Raw genomic sequence first — 22,656 nt, 5'->3', positions numbered from 1 at the left:
AGCCAACAAGACCTTTTTCAGGTTAACGTACATCCCTGCCTTCTCCGCGTTTCTTTTTGTATCCTGCTCCTCTTGGCGTTGCGCATAATGTCGTCTTAAGACGCAGAAGTATCGCTCGCTGCGCCCTCCATAGTACTTACACAAATTCCACCACTTTCATAGTCTGGGCGGCACACAAACCCCCGAACAGGAACAACCTTCGCCCCCTCGCTTTCCACAACCGCTATTGTTGTACGGTAGGTTGTAGTGGTCAGCGCGTCCAGCTCCTAACTGAACTTTGCCTTAGGCGCGAAAGTGAACATATTACTGACAATTTTTAATGGCAGCGATAGAGGTCGATGCTTTGTTCTTGTTTCCCACGTGGGTGAAGGCGAAGGTGAAGATCAAAGAGGAGCTCGCCTGCCAACGGTGTCGTAACGGAAAGATGGACACAACAAACACGCTTTACGGGAGCTATAACGTAAAGCTATTTCAAACTGCTTTTAGTTAATTTGTGCAGCATGCCCTCCATGATTGGTCAAAAAGTTTTCAGGCTACCTCTACTTCGCTTGTCTGTCACAAGGCGTCACGAAAACCGCGAGAACTTCCCGTCTGATATGACGTGTACACACTGAGTATGCATGATTAGACCAAACAAAAGAAAAAAAATAGCTATTTTAGATTCTAAACCTCTTTTTTTTACCACTACCTCGCCGCTGTTGGTCAAGAGCTTTCGAGCTGCGTCCGCTTCGCCTGTCTGTCAGCCGACGTGACAAGACTGCGAAAACTCCCAAACAAAGTGGCGTGTACGCATTCAAGATGCTTTAAGTATGGCGAACAAAACTTAATTTTTGTCGCAATAGCCGGGAGCCTCCCCGCCCCTGAAGGAATAAATGATGTCTGCCTACGGATCACTCGGACACTGGATACTCGAAGATGCCGTGGATCATGAATTTATTTTCATATAATAAATATTTTTGCATGACAGTATAACGTTGTCTAGCCGTTTCGGCAAGTTAACGACATCGCTAGACCAATACTTCTTCGCTGAGGATCCCTTCTAACGGCATCTATAACATAACCTTCCTTTGCACGCCGGCGCGACTTTCGACCAAATACCACAAGCTGAGTAGGGGGAAGCGGACCAATCGCAGAACCGGCTCCACGCTTCTCACCCGGTTATCTACTTTCATTGCGCTAGCTTGGCCCCACCAAAACCATCTCCAATGCTGCGTGCTCCTCGACCCTTGTCAGCTAATACGATAAAAAAACCTCTCAAGATAGGCAATGCCACTCGTTTCGAAAGCAAGCAAAAGTAACCTCCCGTAAACAAGGAGTGCGTTCGATTGGTCGGTTCAAACAACGCTGCGGGTCACCGCTCGATGCTTGCGCTGACGGTTACGTAAATTTGACGGCAGGCGATTGGAATTAAAACAGATTGGAATAGTTTTACGTTATAGGGCCCTGGAGCTTTAAACTTCTGTCGCAGCAAAAGTGACACGGAGAGGACGAAAACGGGTGGCATGTTTGTCTTTGTGCCTCTGTTTGCGGAAGCACGCCAAAAACGGTAGAAGCCCGCCAGCTAGTGAGGCCGGAAATTTTTTTATAAGAGGTATTTTATTTTTATAATTCTCACTCTTGCCTCCCATTGGTTCCTTAATATTTTGTATTTCTATGACCATAAAGACTTTTATCGCCCCACGGTGCAAAGTCCCGCTCTATCTTTGTAGCTCAAAAGTTCTTCTCCGACGGGACACCCGCGCACTAATCGTTATGTGTCTGATCTACCTTCCTCGTAACCCAACTCTATAGTGGAGGAAGTTTCTCTCTGGGGAATTCGCACTGGGGTGGCCCTTACCCCTTCTGTAACTTGGGCCTGGGGCCCAGCACCTGAAGACCGTGAAAAGTGCCCAAAGGGCTCTGCCCCTGCGTCTAAGGTGAACGTTCACCATCTTCATTAATTCATTTCATTCATTCGTTCTTTATTTACAATATATTTTGCAAAATACAATCTGTTGTGGCTGTGTCCCAGGGCAGAGGCCACAAGAGACTACGCGCTTAGAGGTGGTGCCGGTATATGGACAGATTAACCCGCACACTAGGAACACTTAATTACGGACAATAAGTTCCACAAGACACTCATGCAGCTTCTTGTTCTTCCTAAAAAAATAAAACAAAAAAACAAGCAAATGCGTCGCATGTACTCTGATTTCATGTTTTAGGTAAGTTTCGAATGATACCGATTGGTTTATGCTAGACTGATATGTTTGACCCGATGTCGATTTCCTGTCCATTCAGCACGAATATCGTACTCGTAAAAAGAAAATCCAGAATTGTTAAAATGCCCACTGAATGTTTTCGCTTTTTGGCGGAAGGACGTTAGAAGAAGAAGGCATGCAGTACGTGTGTTTCAGTGTGCATATATTTCAGAGTCATATGATGTTTCCAGGACCAAATGCAAAATAGATGAAAATGTGGCGTACGCACATGTCCGTGAAACGAAGGCCATCCGAAAGCTTGGAGTCCGCTGAAGAGAAAGGCGGCTTACGGAAAACACGATAACGAAGCGGCTTGCACGTCGCACACGATGCGTGGTTCGCCGCCGACGTCACCTGCACTGCATCCACCGCAACCATTGGACTGGCGGCGACTGCGTGCATCTGATAAAAAAAAAAAAAAGTTGCGAGACGCGCCAAATAAGCTCAAGCAAGCTTCGCGGTCACTGGGAACGAAATAAGCGCACCAGCACTTCAAAGAAAAGTGCACGTCCGCTGCGTGATCGTTTTCTAATATGATGCGCAATAGCCTGTAGAGACAAAGCCCGAACTGAAAAAATCTAAAACAAAACACCTCTTATGATGTACAAATCTGTATATAGAGAGCGAATTCACACCGCTGCATGTAGACTCCACATAAAATCTCAGATTGTATGCAAAACAAACTTATTTTATATGCGAAGACACTTTCAGTATTCATTTTTCTTATACAGTGCACAGGCACAATAACATTTCGGTATATATATATATATATATATATATATATATATATATATATATATATATATATATATATATATATATATATATATATAACTAGAGAGAGAGAGAGAGATTCGCAGTTTCGGCCCAAAGGCGAAGCATCCATGGCGATAGCAAATTAGTAGACAGCTACACGAATTAGGACAGTAGTTATGTCGGCCGTATGAGCTTGTAAACGTTCGCTTACTAACTAAATTAACAAGCATGTTGTCACGCGTGCACGCGCAAACATGAACACATATCACTCGATGACCGCGGAAACTCGCAGACAATATAACGCTGGAATGAAGAAGCGCGGCAGCAGCAGCATCGAGCGAATTAACCATTTGCTGCCTCTCGCTTCAACGCGAACTAAACGGCGAGTAAAGAGCACTCGCGAAGCTGTTAGCTCTCGGTGCACCTCTTCGCAGATCGCTTTCAAGTAGAGCCCGGGCGGCCGCGCTATTGGCGGCGAGGAGTTACGGAATCGCCATCTATCGGTAGCGCCTCGCTGGCGTAGTATGAGGGATCACGCGGCGTGCTCCTCATAGGTTTTGCTGTCAGCGCTCACTGAAAACACCACGCGGGAGCTCTCCCGGACATTTCTGTAAGTACTTTCGAAATGAGAGAAGTTTTTTAATTTCTAGATAATAATCTTGGGCAAACTGAAAGCACAGAATCGTTTACAGACGCTATCTCTTTACCGAGTACGTAGAGTCAACGCCACTGCGCGCGGTCGCCGGGATGGAGTCTCCCGAACCGGCTTCTTGCGTGAAAGGTAGGCAAACGCTGAGAGCAAACTATGTGAAATATGTCCTTATAGTGTTTGTATAACTAAATGGAGCGTAATAGAATGAAGTCTCAATGCAGCGATCGAACAGGTTAGCAGCGACCGACTGCGCGTCTGCATGCTTGTCCGCGCACGGTTTCGCTTTCGCCGCGTGCGCAGTTTCGCACCGTGCCATGAGCTTTAGGCCGCAGAATATGAGCATTTGACAGTATACAAGCAACCATTGTTGCGAGGGGCGCTACCAGGGCTGTTCAAAAATAATTTCATTGTAAAGACTTTAACGCCTACGGGGACTGTGATGTGCCGTCGCGACGATTCAATCTTTTTTTTTCTAAATTTTTGGACGTTTCAATATTATTTATCGAGTTGCGTCGCACTGTATGTTTATCGGTGTTCTCAGCATGCGATTTCCCGCTGCTTATTTTTTTTTGTAATCCAGTGCATTAATTCATAATAGAAACATGACCATATGGCATGCTTTTTTTAAATGTGCTTCTTACCGCTCCCTTTCCACTCCAGTGAACTTGCCAGTATCTATAGCATCGACAAGTTCATGGACCAAACCGCTATGACATTAGTCGGGCAGCGGACTCGGGCGAGCGTCTCAGTGCGCGTTTTCCGAACATCGCAGACCCAGCGCCGCGGCAAAAATCTTCCTCGCGTCTGTGCTTACTGAATACCCGAGTTGTAGCCGATGGCTGTCTGCCGGTTTGTTTCGTGAGCCAAGCTTCACGCAGCTTCTTATCCTGCGGCTACGTATGAAGGCTGACACCGGGCTCCGTTGCGTACGTCCGGCACTGCGGCACCTAGCAGTAGCCTACCATGTTGCGCGCCTTCGAAGGCAGCCGCTACCTATTGTAGTGCTTTCAATCCTTGTAGTGCTTTCAATCCAGAAAATGATGCGCACCAATTGGAATTTCCGTGCACATACCTTAACAAGTTCTTTGCCAGTGTGTAAGGGCATGGTGAAGGGCATGTCGCAGTACGCTGTCACGCCCTTGATGACATCTTGTGAGCCGTCGGCGTAGAAGAGAACGAGTTCTCGAAGCCCCTGCCGTGAGTTCCAGGGAAGCCAGATGGAGAGCGCCGACGGCACGACCTTGTGCTCGAACTCTAGGCTGAGGGTGCAGTCGCGTGGTTCATCGCATGACTCGGCGGCTGGTAGCCATGCGTTGTAGCTCAGCGTGCAGGCTTCAGAATCCGGAGGTCCTACAAGGAGACGCATCCTTCCATGCCTTCATGCGATGTTTTTTGCGCACTAGCAAGAGCACTTTCGATAGCGGATATACACGCAAATCGCAGCAGGCAGAGATGAAACGTTCTTTAAAAAACTTCATCAACGAGTACGATAGTGCCTAATGCGAAATTTGAGCACAGTTCTATACGTATTTTCATTTCGCGATATACTGAGGCAAATAATTTTATTGAGACATGTAGCTGAGTCGGTGATCTTCGAAAATCTGATCTGAAGGTCAAGCGCCTCGGATTTTATGTATGACTCGTCGAAGGTTCTAGCGTAATCGCTGGTGCCGCGTGGCTTCCAGAATGGACTGCACAAATCGCGTCGCGCATACAGTAAGCTTACAAAACAATCGCAAACCATGCCAATCGAAACAAGCGCGAACGAGACCAAACAAAGCAAACCAAACAAGCGCGAGCGATAGCTGACGCGAGCAGACAATGGTACAAAACGACCGGTCCGGCGGTCACACTATAGGCCGACCCGAAAGCGATTTCGGTCTGCCGATTGTCGGCGACAGCGTTTTTTTCCTTCGTGTCGGCGCCTCTCTCACATTGTACCGACGCCAAGATCTCCGCCAACCGTGGATATATTGTCGGCGTCGGTACAGTGGGACAGAGGCGCCGTCACGAAGGAAAAATTCCTGTCGCCAACAGTCGGCAGACCGAAATCGGTGTCGGGTCGGCCTAGTGAGAGTAAGCCTTAACTGGTACGCATCGAGCGGTAGGGCGGGTCCGCATGAAGCCAATTTCCCGCGCGCACGTCACTGAAGTGGCCGCTCTCATTGGTCGCCGGCGTTCGCGGTTCGCGTATTTTATATCCTGCTTCGCGTTCGCTCTTTCATCTTTCGCTGTGCTCGTTCGCTCAGTTACGCCACCGACGCCCCCGCCGCTGGCCGCACGAACGGGCGCCTAAGTTGTGTTCTAAAAGAAAAGTCAAAGCGTTTAATTTGCACATATCTTTTTACTCATGGGCGAGAGAAAAAGAAAAAAACGCCTAACTCGGCGGAGCGGTTACTTATACTGCGTAGAGAAATAGAAGACTTGTATTTCGCCAGCTCGTAAAGCTACAATACTCTTAAATCCTTCAAAGAGGTTAAAGAGCATACAGCTTGGATATGGTGCGGGAGAGCCCTGTTATGCGACTGACAGGCTATGGAGTAAAAAAAAAAAAACATTGCCATTTCAGTAACCATGGGCGCTATAACGTAAAACTATACCAAACTTTTCTATTCCAATTCTGGTATCAGCCCTCCACGATTGGTCAAAAACTTTTTTCGACCACCCCCACTTCACCTGTCTGTCACGCGACGTCACGAAAACCGCGATACCTCCCCATCTGATATGATGTGTACACACTGATTATGCATGATCTGACAGAAAAAAGAAAAACATTATTTCTGATTCGACCTCTTTTCGCCATTAGCCCTCGGCTATTGGTAAAAACTTTTCGGGCTGCACCCACTTCACCTGCCTGTCACGCGACGTCACAAAACCGCAAGAACTCACCGCGTCAAAGTGACGTGTACGCGATAAAGATGCATTAATATGCCGAACAAAACTGAATTTTCTTCTGAATAGCCGCAGGCTGCCCCACTCCGAAAGGAATACAAGATGGCTGCCGCCGATCACCCAGACGCTGGCTACTCGCACCTGCCGGAGAGCATGGGTGTGTTTGAGTATAATAAAGCTTCTTGCGTGGCCATGTAACGTTTTCGAGCACTTTCGGCACGTTTACTCCCTCATTCTGCCAACTCTTCTTTGCTGAGGGTCCATTTTAGCGTCATTCTTGAGCTTCCGTTGCATGCCGCCGCGATTTTCGACCACCCACCGCAAGCTAAGTAAGGGAAAGCCGATAAATCGTAGACGCCGGCACCAACCTCTTCATCCGGTTGTCGACTTTCAGTGCAGTGGCTCGGCCCCATCGAATCCCTCTCCACTTGAGCGTTCTCCTCGCCTCTTGTCAGCCAATTAGATACGATAAGCCGCTCAGTATAGGCAATGTTATTCGTTTTTCAAGCAAACAAAAGTGACCTCCCATGAACGAGGAGAGCGTTTGATTGGTCTGTTCAGACAACCCTGCAGGTGACCGCCCAGTGCTTGCGTTGGTGGTTACGCAAATTTGACGTCAGGAGATTGGAATAAAAACATATTGGAATAGTTTTACGTTATAGGGCCCCATGGTTTTATTCCAAGTTCAAAAATACGCGATGAACCTTCAGCTGCAATAAAGCAGCAATAAAAAATTCTGCATCTTAACAGAACTACGACGCTGTCAAATAATTTAGCGAGAAATTCACCATAAATTCACGCGCACTCTGTCACAGGGACCTGTTGCGGTGTGTTTGTTGACGCATTACTTGCGTCCGATCACGCTTTGCTCAGTTTTAACTACATTTGAATTACTTTCGATACGTTTGAGATACATATTTCTACTCTTGACTGCCTGACTTGCCTGCGCTCGCTTCTGATTTGACTTCGGTGCATATACTCTAGGTGAAATGTTTTCAACTATATGACCAATCTGCCACACAAGTGTCCTGCTACAGGACTCTTCCATTATTATTAGAGGGATCATCCTATAGCAGGGAAGAAGTTTGGGCGTGTTGGTGGGATACACACAGACTGGGATACATAGCGCAATAAATGACACAGGGACAAGCAGGAACACTTATATGACACAGGGACAAGCAGGAACATTTATAGCGCTCGTCCTGTGTTCCTGCTTGTCCCTGTGTCATTTTTTGCGGTATGTATCCCAGTCTGTATGATCATCCTAACCGTCAACGGCCCATGGCTCTGCGAGGCATCGTAGCGTGTATGAACAAGCAGGCAAGCGCTATTCTCATACTGTGATCTCTTGAGAGCCTGTTGCAGAATCGAAAGGGCAGGATTGGATGCCAGAAGACATTACTTGTTTATTTGCATACTTCCAGCATGGAATATATTTTGTGTAAAATGGAAAGTACTTTACGAAAGTGAACTTCCCCTCACAAAGTCTCTTATTGCACAGAAGAGAGCGCTCACGAATGATCTGGGATAAACACGCGCCTAGATACGCTTTGCATGGAACCTGTGCAGAGATTTACATGCACAGGCCATTGCCTAAGCATGTAAACATAGACACGTACAAGAAGGTACGTTGTTACTCCATATCACTTCGGGTCTTAAGGTCTGGGTCCGTGCTTATAAACTGCGTGTGCCGTATTATCGCGACGAACTTACGTCATCATGTGACTGACTGAATAATACGCATTAATTGCCGACAAGTGAGAACACGCATGTTTCAGCGTTATACGAATGCCCTCTATGAATGCGATTATAGTTGAATCAACCGTAGCGTCCATTATTACATAATCAAGACATATGGTACCTGTCATATCTCCTATACACGGCGTTTATATTTATTTTTTTATCTTAACATCGTTTAAAAGCGGCTGTGCAAGATAATACAATTCTGCTATTTCACCTGGATTACTTGAAAAGGTGGATAGTACATGTACAAGAAGTAGAAATGCACTATTTCCTAATAACTAATTCTGCTAAACAATTTTGAAGCTAACCGCTTTAGGAGCATACGCTGCAATTTGCGAATTCAAGCCGGTGGGTTCACAAGGCACATTCGCTTGGAACAAATTTTGAAACTAGCACCTTTTTCGAGATTAATGGCATCAGACTTGCTCCATATTGAACTGTTATTTCACATGCTTTACTTTGTTTTTTAAACAATATGCCTCCATAATCAGTGCAGAACAAGTTTAACTGTAACAGCAATGCAATTCCTCGTGTAGGTTAGAGCAATGAAACATCAGTCAATGCCCTCAGTTGAGTTCTTCTTTTTTATCTCTATCTTATCTACGGGTTTGTGCGTCCGTGGAAATAAATCGCGCGGAAACATACTGCGCGCCAGCGCAGGATGAATAGTAGTTCGAACGCCGAGACGTCTCAATCTAGCTCCGGTTAAGGCCAGCCCGAGGGGCGCGCACCGGTGGCTTGCCGAGCCTCCCAGGAGTCCCTAGGGCCGGCGCTGTCGGCGGTCCGCCAAGCGAACTGCGTCAGGGAGCGGTTGTCGTCGCAGGCTGCACACTCGCCCCTCTGCACACTGGCTGCCGGTGGGACCCAGGACAGGGTGACGCTGCCACCGTCGACGGCCACGGGTGCAGGCGCCAGGGGCGGCTGACCTGGCCGGAACGCCTGCTCTGTCCGCTGCCAGGCGCCGTACATCAGGTCCGCGAAGCAGTGCATGCGTGCCGCCTGCTGGGCGCTGAACGTTTTCGTGCATGTGTCGTCTGCGCGCACGAAAACCAGCATTTGAGGACATTTGAGGCGGGAGGAATTTTTTTTCTCACATTCCTCTGCTTTCTATTTTTCTTCATTCGGCGATCAGAACGCCTCGGCGACGCCTCCCGCCTTTTCTTTAGCAACAAGTACAAATTACTCAAATTTCAGTGCAATTGAAAGTGTGATACCTTAGAGTCGAAGCGGAGGCATAAAGTTTGTATTATTGCTACGGAGTAGCAGAGATTAAGCGCTGAGGTTCAAGTGGGAGTTTATTCTGAGTACGCATTCACATTAACCTGCAGGAATGTTTGTTAACCCTCCGTGGTTGCTGAGTGGCTATGGTGTTGAGTTGCTGAGCTCGCGGGATCAAATCTCGGCCACGGCGTCCGCATTTCGATGGAGGCGAAAACACCCGTGTACTCAGATTTAGGTGCACGTCTAAGAACCCCAAGCGGTCAAAATTTTCGGAGTCTTAAACAACGGCATTCCTCATAATCAGAAAGTGGTTTTGGCACATAAAACCCCATAATTTTTTAGTGTTTGTTCAACAGTTATTCGCCGGTCAGCAAGCACTATAGAGCCTGTACTTGCGCATAAATTTGAGGGCTCATCGAGCGACGGTTGGTCATTCTGTTATTTGTCGTCGGGATTTGTTCGGCGATTGAAATTGCCTGGTGCCATTTCACAAGGGTGTCGTCATAAGCTTGGAAAATTCTCAGCGTACACCACCGCCAGCTCGTCGTGAATTGCGTGCACGAAAACGTGCTCTTATTCTGATGCTTATCGTGTTAGCCTGATCCAAATTTATTGTGCCGATAATACAAACTTTTTTGAACACCCGTCATAATCAATTATCTTCGTTTTTGAGGCATTTTTTCCTTTTCATCTGAATTAATTGGCGAACATTTTTTCTTACACACAGCACCTAGTGCGATTGCAAACGCGATTATCATTGGGTCTCGAGATACAAATATCGCGAGTAGTCTCCCAAACAACATGCGTGGGACAATTCGATCAATCGGGGCTACGGTTTAATGCAGAGCTGCGCATCATGCAGCCCACGGGCAGCATGCGACTTGCGACCAACTTTTGAACTGCACGCGGCCATGTTCGCAATTCTGAGGTGCGCTTTCTACAATTACCGCATGACCACATGAAAAAAAAAAAGAACGACCAATTTGCCGCCAATTCCAACTAACCCAGCTAATCAAGCGTTGGAAATGTCGAGCATATGTAAACACAAAAAACAGAAAAAAAAAATAAAAATGAAACATATGATAGTGTAGGACGTTTTTTTCGGAAATTGAACATATTCATCAAGCTACCAATGCCAAGGCCCTATTATTGATGTTGGTGTTGTGGTCGTAAGCAGTTAGTCTCATGAGTTAAAGTGACGTCGCGGATTCTTCTTCATTTTCACTCATTTGGCCCGACTCCCACGACCCGTGTAGGCCCATGAGCCATCCTCCACAAAGGTTCATCCTCATCGCGAATGGCAGGATTTTTTTTTTTTGACAAGCTGAACCATTGTTCCTTTAAAGCGGAATGAAATTCTTTAGTATTGAGAAGCGATCAATAAAACTAGAGCCACTGTTGTAAAGTAGTTCGCATCACTGGTCGCTGGCGTAGGAATATCAAGGTGGCATCGCCTCTTGGCTTTCAAGCTTAAAAAAAAATTAAATTATGGGGTTTTCAGCGCCAAAACTAGATTTCATTATGAGGCACGCCGTATAGTGAGGGACTCTCAAGATTTGGACCGGGTACTTTAACGTGCACCTAAATCTAGGTACATGAGTGTTTTCGTATTTAGCACCCACCGAAATTAGGCCACCGTTGTCGGGATTCCATCCCCCGAAGTCACGTTTAGCACCCCAACACCATGGCCACTAAGTAACCACGGCGGGTCGCTTTCAGGCTTCGCTTGTTGCTTAGGAAACTTCTGCTCATGGCAAAACAGACATATATTATAAAATCGAAAGCTAATTGTATAACATTGATTAGGATTTCACTTTTGTGCCAAAATTTAATCCGCGTACTCCCACTTCGACATATCTTAGGGATCGTAATGATCATTAAATAAATCAATATTGCGTCGCATCACTTTTCGATTCTACATTGTCACACCCCCGTATAATACGCAACAAGTACTAAAGGCACACAAAAGAGCAGCGATACATCAATCTAAACTAGTTAAATATCCATGGAAAACACTATTTCAATTCATCCTATGGAAAAAAAAAAGTTTGTTGTTTCGTAAGAAAATGAAGGCCACACTTCCTTTTTCTGAATTTCGAACCGAACTGACCTCAGCGTCGCTACGTCAGTGTGACGTCACGAATTCTATAGTATTTTCTCACATTCCCACCATTTTTACAGAGGAAAACGTTTTCAAAGCTTGCTGCGTTTAGTGTTTGGTTCCTTCAGAATTGAATGCGATGCTTCTCTACCGATAAATGACTAACTAGGCCCGACTGGAAGCTGTGAAAATCCATGACACCCTGGTGCGCTGGTGCCCGAATTATAATGCCAAGCAGCGCAGTACAGGAACTTCAAGGTGGCGTCGGCATCCACGTGTAGTTTTTGCATCTCTCTACCTCAAACCTGGCCACCTCACACGGTAGGAGTTACCGTTACGTTATTGGAGACGCGTAGGTCCCCAGAAGGTGGCGGCGGCCAAGAAAGAGGGCGACCATACCGGCGTAGCCCATGTAGTTGTGAAACGGGGTATCCGTGAAGCGGGGAAGCCCGCAACGCGCCGCGGCGGCTGGCGGGTCCTGGCACACGTAGTTCTGAGGTGTGGGCCGCGTGTCGGCGCACAGGTCTCCGGTGAGCAGCGAGGCGTGGACCTCGAGGCACTGGTCGTGGCACTCCACTTCGGACACTCCGCGGTGTACGTGCCACAAGCCCAGCACGTGTCCCAGCTCGTGCACCAGCGTGTGCAAGCTGCCGGGGCGTCCGAACTGCTCTGGCTGCACCACGATGCCACCTGCGTTTTCCAGGTTCGCGAGCTACTGACATCGTTCACTGAAAAAAAAAAATGTGCAGAAAAACAAACTCACCTAGAACAGCAAACACATCCTTGTCCCAAGGGAAAGTAGCAATTCCAATAATTTCCTTGTCTGTCCAGTGTGCAAACAGAACGTTTATATGCATGGTGTTATTCAGGCCAAGCAATTCTTTGTACTCTTTCACATCGATGTAAGATCTGCGAGAAAACGAAAAAAAAGTCATTAGGTGATTGAAGAGAGAGCGAAAGCCCTAATTTCAATTAAAGACAAAGGAACGTATAGGGTGCCCCAGCTAACTTGGACCAAGGTTTTGATAATACCTATGCGTTCTTCAGAACAGAAATCACGTGGATGTTGTTAACGTTTATCTAAACTTACAGTACCATTTTGTGGCTCGTCATTTTTTGGGTAATTAGCCGAGATAAATTAATTAACCTTTTAAATATAGCTTGAAACGTTCACGCGTCAATAGGAGAGTTGTGGAGCTCCACAAATATTGCCCAACCCAGGCACTTTCAATGAGATAGACTCATACCCCTGTCAAGCGGGCAAGTTAAGTGCACTTACTGGGAGTGCACTTCGGGACCTTGAGTCACACTTTAGGCAACGCGCTTCTTAGCGGGAAAACAGAGTGTACTCCCAGTAAAAATATAAAAAAGTGACAGACTAAGAGCGCGTTTTTAAAGATGTAAATTAACAAGAGAAAGCTGCTAAAAAGAGATTGTTTTAAGTAGAATTATATATAAAAACAAACTTCATCTATTTGTCTCAACAAAAAACGAAGACGTTTTTATTATAAATCTGTTGCAAGTCAATGCTGGCCAAGACGAATGCCTAGCAAATCCAAAACAACATGGCGGCGTGCGGCGAGGCGACAGTTGATCCTGCTAGAACAGAATATGAGCGAGTATGTATGAGCAAAGACGGCGAGTTCGATATTTAGCTACACTGCAAAATGCCACGCACACGGCTCAAAGCACGACCGGCATGGTCAGCGCGCTTTCACACCAAAATAAACACGAACTGAATGAACATGGCGGCGCCGCAGTGCCGCATCATTCTGGGGCCGTTAGTTGCGTGCATGATAAATTCCTTTCTTCATTGTGCTGTTTCGCTTCTCGCTAAACACAAATTATATTGTTAAAAGCTGCTCAATAACTGAAATGAACTTCTGTGTCCTTTTTCTATGCATTACATTTTGCGTCGTTGAAAGCGTTGGCGGCGAGGCTACGCACTCGACCAGCAAAGTGCGTTCCGTGAACGCACTCCGACTTGAGTGCGCTCACCTGAGAGTACACTCCGCTGCGACGTTAAGATTTGGGAAAGTGCACTTAAAAACCGAGTGCACTCGCCGTAAGTGCACTTAACTTGCCCGCTTGACAGGGGTATTAGTGTGGCCGTTCTTAATCGGGAAAAACGAAAACCCACGGAGTTTTGAAAATACCACGTGACAGCGCGCTCTGTGCGCTCGAATGCGCCATGATTACAGCGCTCTCAACCGTGCTTTGTAAAAAACATCGCTCACTTCGTGCCTTTCGTGCTGCTCACGACAGAGCTTCGCGTTGTGCTTGGTTCCGAGATAAATGCCAGTGGGTTCGGGCGGCAGTTGAAATACAGCGCGGCTCCTGTTTCTGCGGCGATAATTGCACTCTCACGCTAGCAGAATGCATGCGGAGGAAAACTGACAAGCTCATGAGTTCGAATTTGGGAGCAAGACCCCAACAAGCAAACACGCATTATAACAAACTTGACAAAGTCGTGTGAATTACGCTGGTTGTCACAAAAGGAAGAATTGTAAACTGACACGGAAGGTTGCTATTTAGCTTCCTGTCCATTCCTTGTAGGCAGGTAATTTGTAATTTCATATTACTTACGTGCCTTTTCGACGTCGTACATAAGTTTCACACAGATGGCTTTTTCCTTGGATAAGGGCTGTAGAGATTTATTCGCTGTGATGTGTGTCTAAAGAATGTGTTCGAACAAGTCGCCATCTGCCATAATGCAGTATTGCTACCTTTCATCACGTCCGATGTAGCTTTTTTGATGACGCAAGACGGTATCTCGCTGCAGGCCTCAGCAATCTCTGCCTTTAGCGCTTCTGGTGTAGTTGTAGGTTTACGGTACACTCGGTCTTTCACATGTCCCCACAAGAAGAAGTCAAGAGGTGTCAATCGGTGACCTTGCAGTGCTACTGGTCCATGCCGCCCGATACACTTGCGTTTGAAGGCTTGTACAAGCGAGGCTCGGGCAAGGCTGCTGCTGTGAGCTGGCGCACCGTAGGTGCTGCTACCAAGTTCGCTTTCAAAACGCAAGAGGAAGATCACAGCGAAAATCTTTGCCTGGGCCTTCCAAGATGTCGTTCACGTACCGCTCAACAGTGAGCATGTGGTAAAAAAATATGGGGCCTATTATTTTTCCGTCAAAGATACCGCACCACACACTGAACGACCATTTGTACTAGTGTCTGGTCTGCGCCACCCAATGCGGGTTCGTATCGCTCCAGTAATGCGCATTATGGATGTTGAGTTGAGAATTTCTGGAGAAGGTTGCCTCATCTGGTCCAGAGCACTTTGTCAACAAAATCCAGTATTTCGTCACTGTTCACAAGGATCTAATTTGAGAAATCAAGCCGCCATTGAAAGTCTCTTTCTTGCAGCTTTTGATGCTGTTGGAGGTGATACGGATGCATTTGAGCCTTCCTAAGAACTCTTGACACTGAAGACTTTGGAATGCCAACCTCACCACTCACATCACGCACGTTAGAATGAGGGTTTGCAGTCATGAAAGCCAAAATGTCTCCTTGAGCCCCTTCACTGATGGTCCGCTTTCTGTGCCACGTCTTCCTGAAGCTACCTGTTTCTTTCAGCGCCAAGTAACTCCTCATAATTGTGTTTGTGCTAGGTCTTCCCCTACACTGCCAATTTCGGTATACCTAGGCAGCTTTCCTCTTGTCGCCCCGTGCCGCTCCCAAGGCTAAGACCATGTTCACCTTCTGCTCGTTTGAGTATGCGGCTTCCTTCAGGCACTGCGAACAAATTCTTCGAAACGGTTGCGCGGCACGACAGTAATGGACAGTCGAGCTCACATGCATCTAGCCGCTCGTACAGCTTGGAAGAAAGGCGGCGTTGTAACAAATGATGCTCTCCCTCGCACATGTTCCAGATGTATGATGCATGTTTAGCGTGTATTTGTTCTATTCCGCATCGACTTGAACGCTGAAAAAAAATTGCTCTTCTCGTCATATCGGAATAAACCGCTGATGATGGCGCGTTCTTCGGCGACAGGCGAGAGCGGCTGCTGACGAAGCGTTTTTTCGGAGCGCCGTCGCCAGCCGCTGCCGGTAATGTTAGAGCCGAGTATGGTTTGAAGCCCTTTCTCGTAAGTGAAGGGAACGCGCGGCGCTGGCGATGTTTTTACAAATCACTCATGAAAGCGCTGTAATCGCGGCGCATTCGGGCGCAGAGTGCGCTGTCACGTGGTATTTTTTAAACTCCGTGGGCTTTCGTTCTTCCCGCATAAAAACGGCCACGCTAAGTCTATATTGTTGGAAGTGCCTGGATTGGGCAATATTTGTGAAATTCCACAACTTTCCTATGGACGTCTGAACGTTTCAAGGTATATTAAAGAAGTTAATTAATTTATCTCGACTAATTACGAAAAAAAAGACGAGCAACAAAATGGCAGTGTAAGTTTAGATAAATGCTAACAACATCCACGCGATTTCTGTTCTGAAGAACGCATAGGTTTTTTTCAAAACCTTGGTCCAAGTTAGCTGGGACGCACTCTGTATATGAAATTCACAATTCGTCATCCACTCCACTGTAGCATGAAGCTACAAAGGAAACCCTGGGTTTCTGAAAAAGAAAGTTTCGAAGTACAGAAAAGTGACAATTTTTCCCTTCCACGAACGTTCCTATGCTTTGTGCGCTTCGACACAACTTGGGTCGAATTGACAAAGCTCTTCTTGCGTAAGTGCTCTTTGCCGTTGATTGGTCGCATTTTCTAATATGTTTAGCATCGTGATTGACTAGCATTTGCGCTTACAAACCATTCTATCATAAGATATTTTGGGGAATACGGGCCCTAATTTGCCACATTACCGTGCACATGTAAGATAAATAAATGCACAGATGGTTGCACAGTAATTAGCAAATAACTATTTCCGAAAGCAATGAGCCTATCCATAGTACATTATTAATAAACAATAGAAGGTAGCACCTCCTTCACCAAAAAAAGAAAAAAAAAGAAAGAATAGAGGGTCGAATTATGAGCTATAACTAGGCGAGATTACTTGTTGGGGCCCTGCTCGCACACCACATGATATAAATTTATCAATAGTAGCAACACTAAAACAAAATGAAGCAACAAGAACGACCGAAGTGTTTTCTAAAAAAAACACCCATAAACCAACCAGATACGGGCTAATTTATAATGGAAATAAAAAGGGTTACAGACTGATATCGGAGCAGCTAAAGTGTCGAGCAAAAGTGTTTGTCAGGACCCTGAGAGCTGTGAGATCGCGCAAAGAAAGTGTGAAAGCCTAGGTGGCTGCCCGCAGGCTGAAGTGACTGTTTTTTTCTCAAAGGGATTCGTATTCTCTTTCTTAATTGCGTGCGCGTCTGCGCATGCATGACAGGAGATATCGCGTATTACAACATGTGCGGTGTCGGGAACGGGGTCACGTCGTGGGGCACGTGATACCATGCCGGCAAGAGCCGCGTCGTATCTGCGCATGGCGCGGTGCGACCAGATCAGGTGAATACTGCGACTGCATTTGAAAAGAGTGGTGCGGTAACCAATGTCCCGGACCAGGACGAATTTTTCTTCAACTCTGAGGCTTTCCTTTCGAGGAACCCGTATGGGTTTCCTATGTAGCAATTGCTACTAACCGGTGGATGTCTGATTTCCCTTTATTAATGTCCAGTCATACAACTGCGCCTTCAACAACAAAACCAAAGAAAGTAAAGGATTGTAAGGATAAGCATTGAGCGTACGACGAAACGTGTTTTTCTTGGTGAAAGTAAGCAGGCGCCGTACGCAAGAAGGTCATTGCTGTTATATCTAGTGAAACAGAGAAGACATTTACTTTTTTTTTCTTGAGTAAAGGACACTGCACAATCGCGTAGCTCAAGATTTGTTTTGCTATACGTTCGAAATAGCTGCCCACCGGTTTGGCGATGCCGGGTCCAAGCAGTTTCCGTTGTTGTCGCTCGAGAGGCAGCAGTCTCCACCGTCCCAGCTGTTGACAGCCTGATTGCACGCCTTGTGGCAAATGCCATCGCCTACCATGGTGGGGTCACATGACTCCAAGGGCGGGTCGCAGTCACCCCCGTCGCCGGCCACAAGTTGACAATCTGGGTTGCAGATGCCATCGCCCAGATTGTAAGATGGGCACCCTAGGGTTACCTGCCTTCGTCGTAAGGAGCTGTTCAGCACTGACGCCTGCAAACACGTGTAGTGCTGAATGTGTGACAGAAATGGGTCTGGCGTCGGTGTCAGTCACGAACCTCAAGTTTAGTAGGAGTGTAGCGGTGTGCGAGTGTCTCGAAAAACCGGCGTCTCTAATCACTCGCTCGATTGGCATGCCGTGTCTAGAGAACGAAGCGATCTCTAATTGTTAAAATACAAAATGATTTCCCTACTGGCACATGATGGCTCCTACGGCGCGATGTTGCGAAAAATCCCAGAAGTTGTGGGCAGGAGGCTAGTTAATGTTGCTGGTGAATTATTTTGAATATTTTGTGTGACTAGTAGAACAGGGTGGTAATTTGCGCGTCGCCATCGTGAAAGTACGACGAAAGCACATCTGTATTGTCATCAGCCAATCGCGTTCAATGAATACAGCGATTGCTGCAGAAGGTTTGGAACGTTTGTAAATAAACCCACCCACAAATTTATACAATATGCCCTTCATGCACCCATGACACGGCAAACTGGTCAAGGGTTTGCACTAGCGGCTATTACTCACAACGTAAAAAAAAAAGAATGGAATTTACACTCTCACCTGTGTTAGTTCCCAAGTTATGTTGTATGGCTCAAAAGCTCTGTTTAGAGCTAGATGCTGCCTCTGAATCTGCTCTTCAGTTACAGTTGGATTAGATCCGTCCGAGTTCTTGACGTTGACAACCCTGTACCTGAAACACGGAAGCCAACCCCCAAGAGTCATGAGGCCTGAGCGGTTACCATGCTCTCCTATATTTATTTCAGGACGTCAGCATCACCTCTGTACCCTGTCCTACACGAGATATGAAATAGTTTTACGAGCAGTAAATTTGCTAAGAACTTTACCTCCAAGCTATCAAGGTCAAGATCAAGAGCCGAAAGATCATCGTACTGGTATAGTGTCGCCTGTGGTACAAATCAGGCTACCTACACAGAGTACTCTGTAGGAATACTTATGAAAATACTTGTGAGCATAAATTGCGCAAATTATTTTCCAGTGTCATATCTCCTACTTTTTTTCTAATTTATTGGGAGCTAATTACAGCTCATTGATGAAATATTACTTCGAGGTTCTTAGTCACAAACAGCCCTGAACAACAAGAAAAACAGCAAGAACAATAACAATAACAACAACAAAAACAAAAAAACAGCAATACGTTCATTCCAAGTTGTGCTGATTTGTTTTGCAACCTGCGAAATAAATCACCACGAATAAAGATACAGTACATTAGGGGAGAACATTCTTTGTGACTAAAGGAGGTCCTGCTTTAACGTACTCGCTTTTCAATCTGTTTCACGGAAAAATTCACAAGGTTTTGCAACATTTTAAATAGGTTTCTTCCAAATTAAACTCATTAAAGTACCCCAGAGCATTTGAGAGGTTGTGTTCCTAGCAATACTCCTATGCACATACACATAGTAACCTTTGGAAAACACACTCCAGATTTCAAGAGATGAGGCACACGAGGGAATAACTGCGTTAATTACTCTTAGATCCAGAGGAACGCGAAGAAAAGAACCGTAACGACAAGATACATACATGGACGTGAACGCGCTGAGGAGGCGCGGGAGACGCACCTGAGTCTCTTAGGTGCCCTGAGGCTCCAGTGGCGCTGATAGCTGAGAACCATGTCAGGGTCGTCGCATACGGTGAAGCCGCAAGGAGCCGGCTGCAGCTGGATGCCCTCGAGGCGTCCTGGCATAGGGGTTTGCACCAAGTGGGCCGCGCCGCTGGTCCACTCCCACTGGTCCAGAGATTCGAAGTTGTCCACGATTAGGGCCCCCTGCGGGTCCTCCGGCTGCCAAAGGTCGCGGTGCACCTGTGCCTGATGTAGGCCACGGCCCCAGATGCGCATCCGGTCCACTAGGCCCCGATAATGGCGGCTGCGGGTCCCGCCTAGCGACAGACTGCGACAAGATGATCCAGACTTTTGGAACATACTGCCCTTCTGCTTGCTGCTCACGGCCACCTGGAGGAAAGGAAGAGGAGGAGGAGAGAACACATTTGAGCGGGAAATATTGGGGGATAATTGCCCAAGTCAAGCGATAGCTTCTTCACGCAGTGGTGTGATTGGTCGAAGCCACTTTTAATCACCTTTAGGAGCAGCTAAAGCGTCTCTTTGGAGCAGCAAATCAACCTTTCGGGTGAGTTTTCAGGCACACATTTTTTCCACACAAATGTTTAGTTTAGTAGGAGCAGTACTGGCATGTTTTCCGATAAGAACCGGTACGTGCACATGCGCATACACACGCTTGTATATAGGATATCCCAGAGGATGAAGCTCGCTTATTGCTGTTCATTTTCCCGTGGAGAAGCCTAAGTTTATTAGTCCCATGACCCCATGTTTCATTTTGCACAAACACTTTCCCAATGCCATTCATATAAGTACATGAGTGTTCCACACCCGCTGGGACCTGGTTATCGCAGCCGAGATTCGATAGCGCGACCCCATGCTCTTCTCCATAGCAGAATTCCACAGGCCACTGCGGCGGGTGGAATGAAGAATGTGGCCATTTGTCTAATATTTAAACTGTACTACATGTACTGTTCTTAACATCATAAGGAGGAATATTCACATTTGTTGGGAAATAAAAAACGGTATTGTAATCGAATACATACACCTTACTAGTCACTCTCAACGTAATGCAAATAACTCTCAAATTACAGAACTTCCACCTTAGAAAACCTGTAATTGTACCAAGTATTATTTTTCTAATCTACAAAACAATTAAATACTAGTTTTTCCTGGACTTGGCCAATCATATCGCATTACGGTTTGATAATTTTTGATGAAAAGTTCACACTTTCCGCATAACTCTCAGCTTTTACAAGCTGGAAAACTGATACAGTAAAAGAAATAGTTTGGACTCCCTGCATTGACGTGTCCCCGTTATTCCACTGCACAAACGTTCGTTGAACTGGAGGTGCTTTGTCGCGCATCCGTTAAGAAAGTCAAGCTCTGCAATCAAAGATTTCCGCAGATCGTACAGATGCAACGTAAATGCATAGCTATCCCACAATCGCAACTCAACATTAGAAAAAGAATGAATGAATCAAGAATCGAAGAAAGAAAGAAAGAAAGAAAGAAAGAAAGAAAGAAAGAAAGAAAGAAAGAAAGAAAGAAAGAAAGAAAGAAAGAAAGAAAGAAAGAAAGAAAGAAAGAAAGCGACGTCGCGAAATGGTTTTGTTAGAGATAAGACATGCTACCAGGAATTCGCAAGTGCGGAGTCTTCGATGCCTGCAGCACCATCTTGTGATACGCGCTAGCGTTATCGACTAGGGTGTGTTGCACGCCCATTGCATCTGTCCGGCTAGCACGGCGCATGCGTGTGCCTTTGCCAATAACGGAAGTGGTTATCATGAGCCGGTACTTCAGGTAACGAAGGCCACGCGCTCGCATGTTCCTGTTAGCATATCTGAGCTCTGTGCTTTTACCGGCCGGTGGGCAACTTGGGCTGTTCGTGAACATTGATGCATATTGATACTTGACAAAACAGCGCTAAAAGGACAAGGACGAAGAGGACCTGTGTCCTTACGATTCTTTGTTTTGTTAGCGCTTCTTTTTTCAAGATGCGTGCTTTTGCGCCTATAGATTCGTTTGGATACAATACTAGGCGGTTGCGGTAGCCACTCGAAAGAAAAGTGAAAGACGCTTTGATTTCTATAGAAATCGAAACGTCTTTCAGAAATCCAAACGTCTTTCACCCGCACACTAGCATTAAACGTCAAGTTCTCTCATTATCGCAGTACTCGGCTACGTAACCGGCCATAGATGCACTCATCTTGAATAGCGCATGTCATTCTGTAGCCACACTTTTTTAGTTGTCTTTGATTAGTTGCGCATGTACAGTTTTGTACGATTTCGCCCAATATGACCGCGAGCACTTATCATTCGTGCACGTTGAACAAAACTTGCATTTTCGCATGGACATCACGTAAAACACAAACGGATTCTTTCGCGAAACTAAACCGTGTTGGTACAGCACTTATGTCATTGGCTTGCGCGGGGGGCACAACGATCGTCATGGTCTAACGACATTGTAATTAAACTTGTGGAACGACGATTTGCGCGCCTCAGTGTCATTACGCGAAGCTTTGTGCAAGCTTGCCCGTTTTCGCGTTTTGCCAATCTTTTGAATATGCGTAAATGTTGCACGCACGCGCTCGCTTCGCGATGTGAACGGCAACGCAGTTCGCGGCAGGGCGCGCGTCTCGATGCTGGCGACCCCGTTTGCGAGACGTGGTGTCGAGATACACGTCTTCGAAGCCGAGCTGTTAGTTCGATTTAGACGGTCGGCAATGGCGACGGCATCTTCTTCAACTGTGGCACGAATTGTAATTATACTTACGACTATGGCAAGCTGCAGACACCAAGCGGCCACAACTAGCACTGCAGACGGAACGACCGATTCTAGATCTTTCTCCGAAAAAAAAAAGCCGACGTCAAGGGCCCAGACTCGGCGCAAATTACGTATTGCCCAAATATAGCAGTATGTAGCAGGTTTCACCTTTTAGCTCAGTTTTGCGCAATTGGCTCAGTAATCACATCACTGTGCCTTATGAAAATGTTCTGAGATGTGCTCAGATAGCATGAAATCCAATTTTCAATTTGTGTATGGCTCCGTTGCGCAGGCTCTGCATCTTGTGATTGCAGTGATTACACTCTGAGACTCAGCCACTATACTTAGTTTTATGTATACTTATAGAACTTAGAAGGAGTGCAAAGAACTGGTGCTGTTTTCTTTCCGCCAGAGTGGGAAGTGACTGAACATGCTACCTACAAGCATAGCATGCGCACCGAGCGGGCGCTGTGGCCACTCTGCTGTGGCACATTGCTCGCGCCATACGACTGCTACCTATCCTTCTCCTCCCTAGCACGCGTGCCTCCTCATCTGAGTT

At 46.4% G+C, this 22,656-nt stretch overlaps 1 protein-coding gene across 2 annotated transcripts in view; it reads right to left on the bottom strand.

The window, feature by feature from the left end:
• LOC139060104 (pappalysin-1-like) overlaps positions 1-22,656 on the bottom strand; it is an 83,382-nt gene that overhangs the window by 21,847 nt on the left and 38,879 nt on the right. For both annotated transcript variants that reach the window (XM_070538943.1, XM_070538934.1), the window contains exons 4-11: positions 19,335-19,726; positions 18,319-18,448; positions 17,482-17,756; positions 12,366-12,511; positions 12,002-12,292; positions 9,012-9,314; positions 4,718-4,995; positions 2,467-2,639 (exon numbers count right to left, since the gene is read on the bottom strand). In XM_070538943.1, the coding sequence (XP_070395044.1) occupies positions 2,467-2,639; positions 4,718-4,995; positions 9,012-9,314; positions 12,002-12,292; positions 12,366-12,511; positions 17,482-17,756; positions 18,319-18,448; positions 19,335-19,726 (1,988 nt within the window). The remainder of the gene's footprint in view (positions 1-2,466; positions 2,640-4,717; positions 4,996-9,011; positions 9,315-12,001; positions 12,293-12,365; positions 12,512-17,481; positions 17,757-18,318; positions 18,449-19,334; positions 19,727-22,656) is intronic.

Source organism: Dermacentor albipictus, chromosome 1, assembly GCF_038994185.2.
Source record: "Dermacentor albipictus isolate Rhodes 1998 colony chromosome 1, USDA_Dalb.pri_finalv2, whole genome shotgun sequence".
NCBI lineage: Eukaryota > Metazoa > Arthropoda > Arachnida > Ixodida > Ixodidae > Dermacentor > Dermacentor albipictus.
Note: the sequence above shows the minus strand (reverse complement) of the source record. Positions and strands in the feature narration are given on the sequence as shown.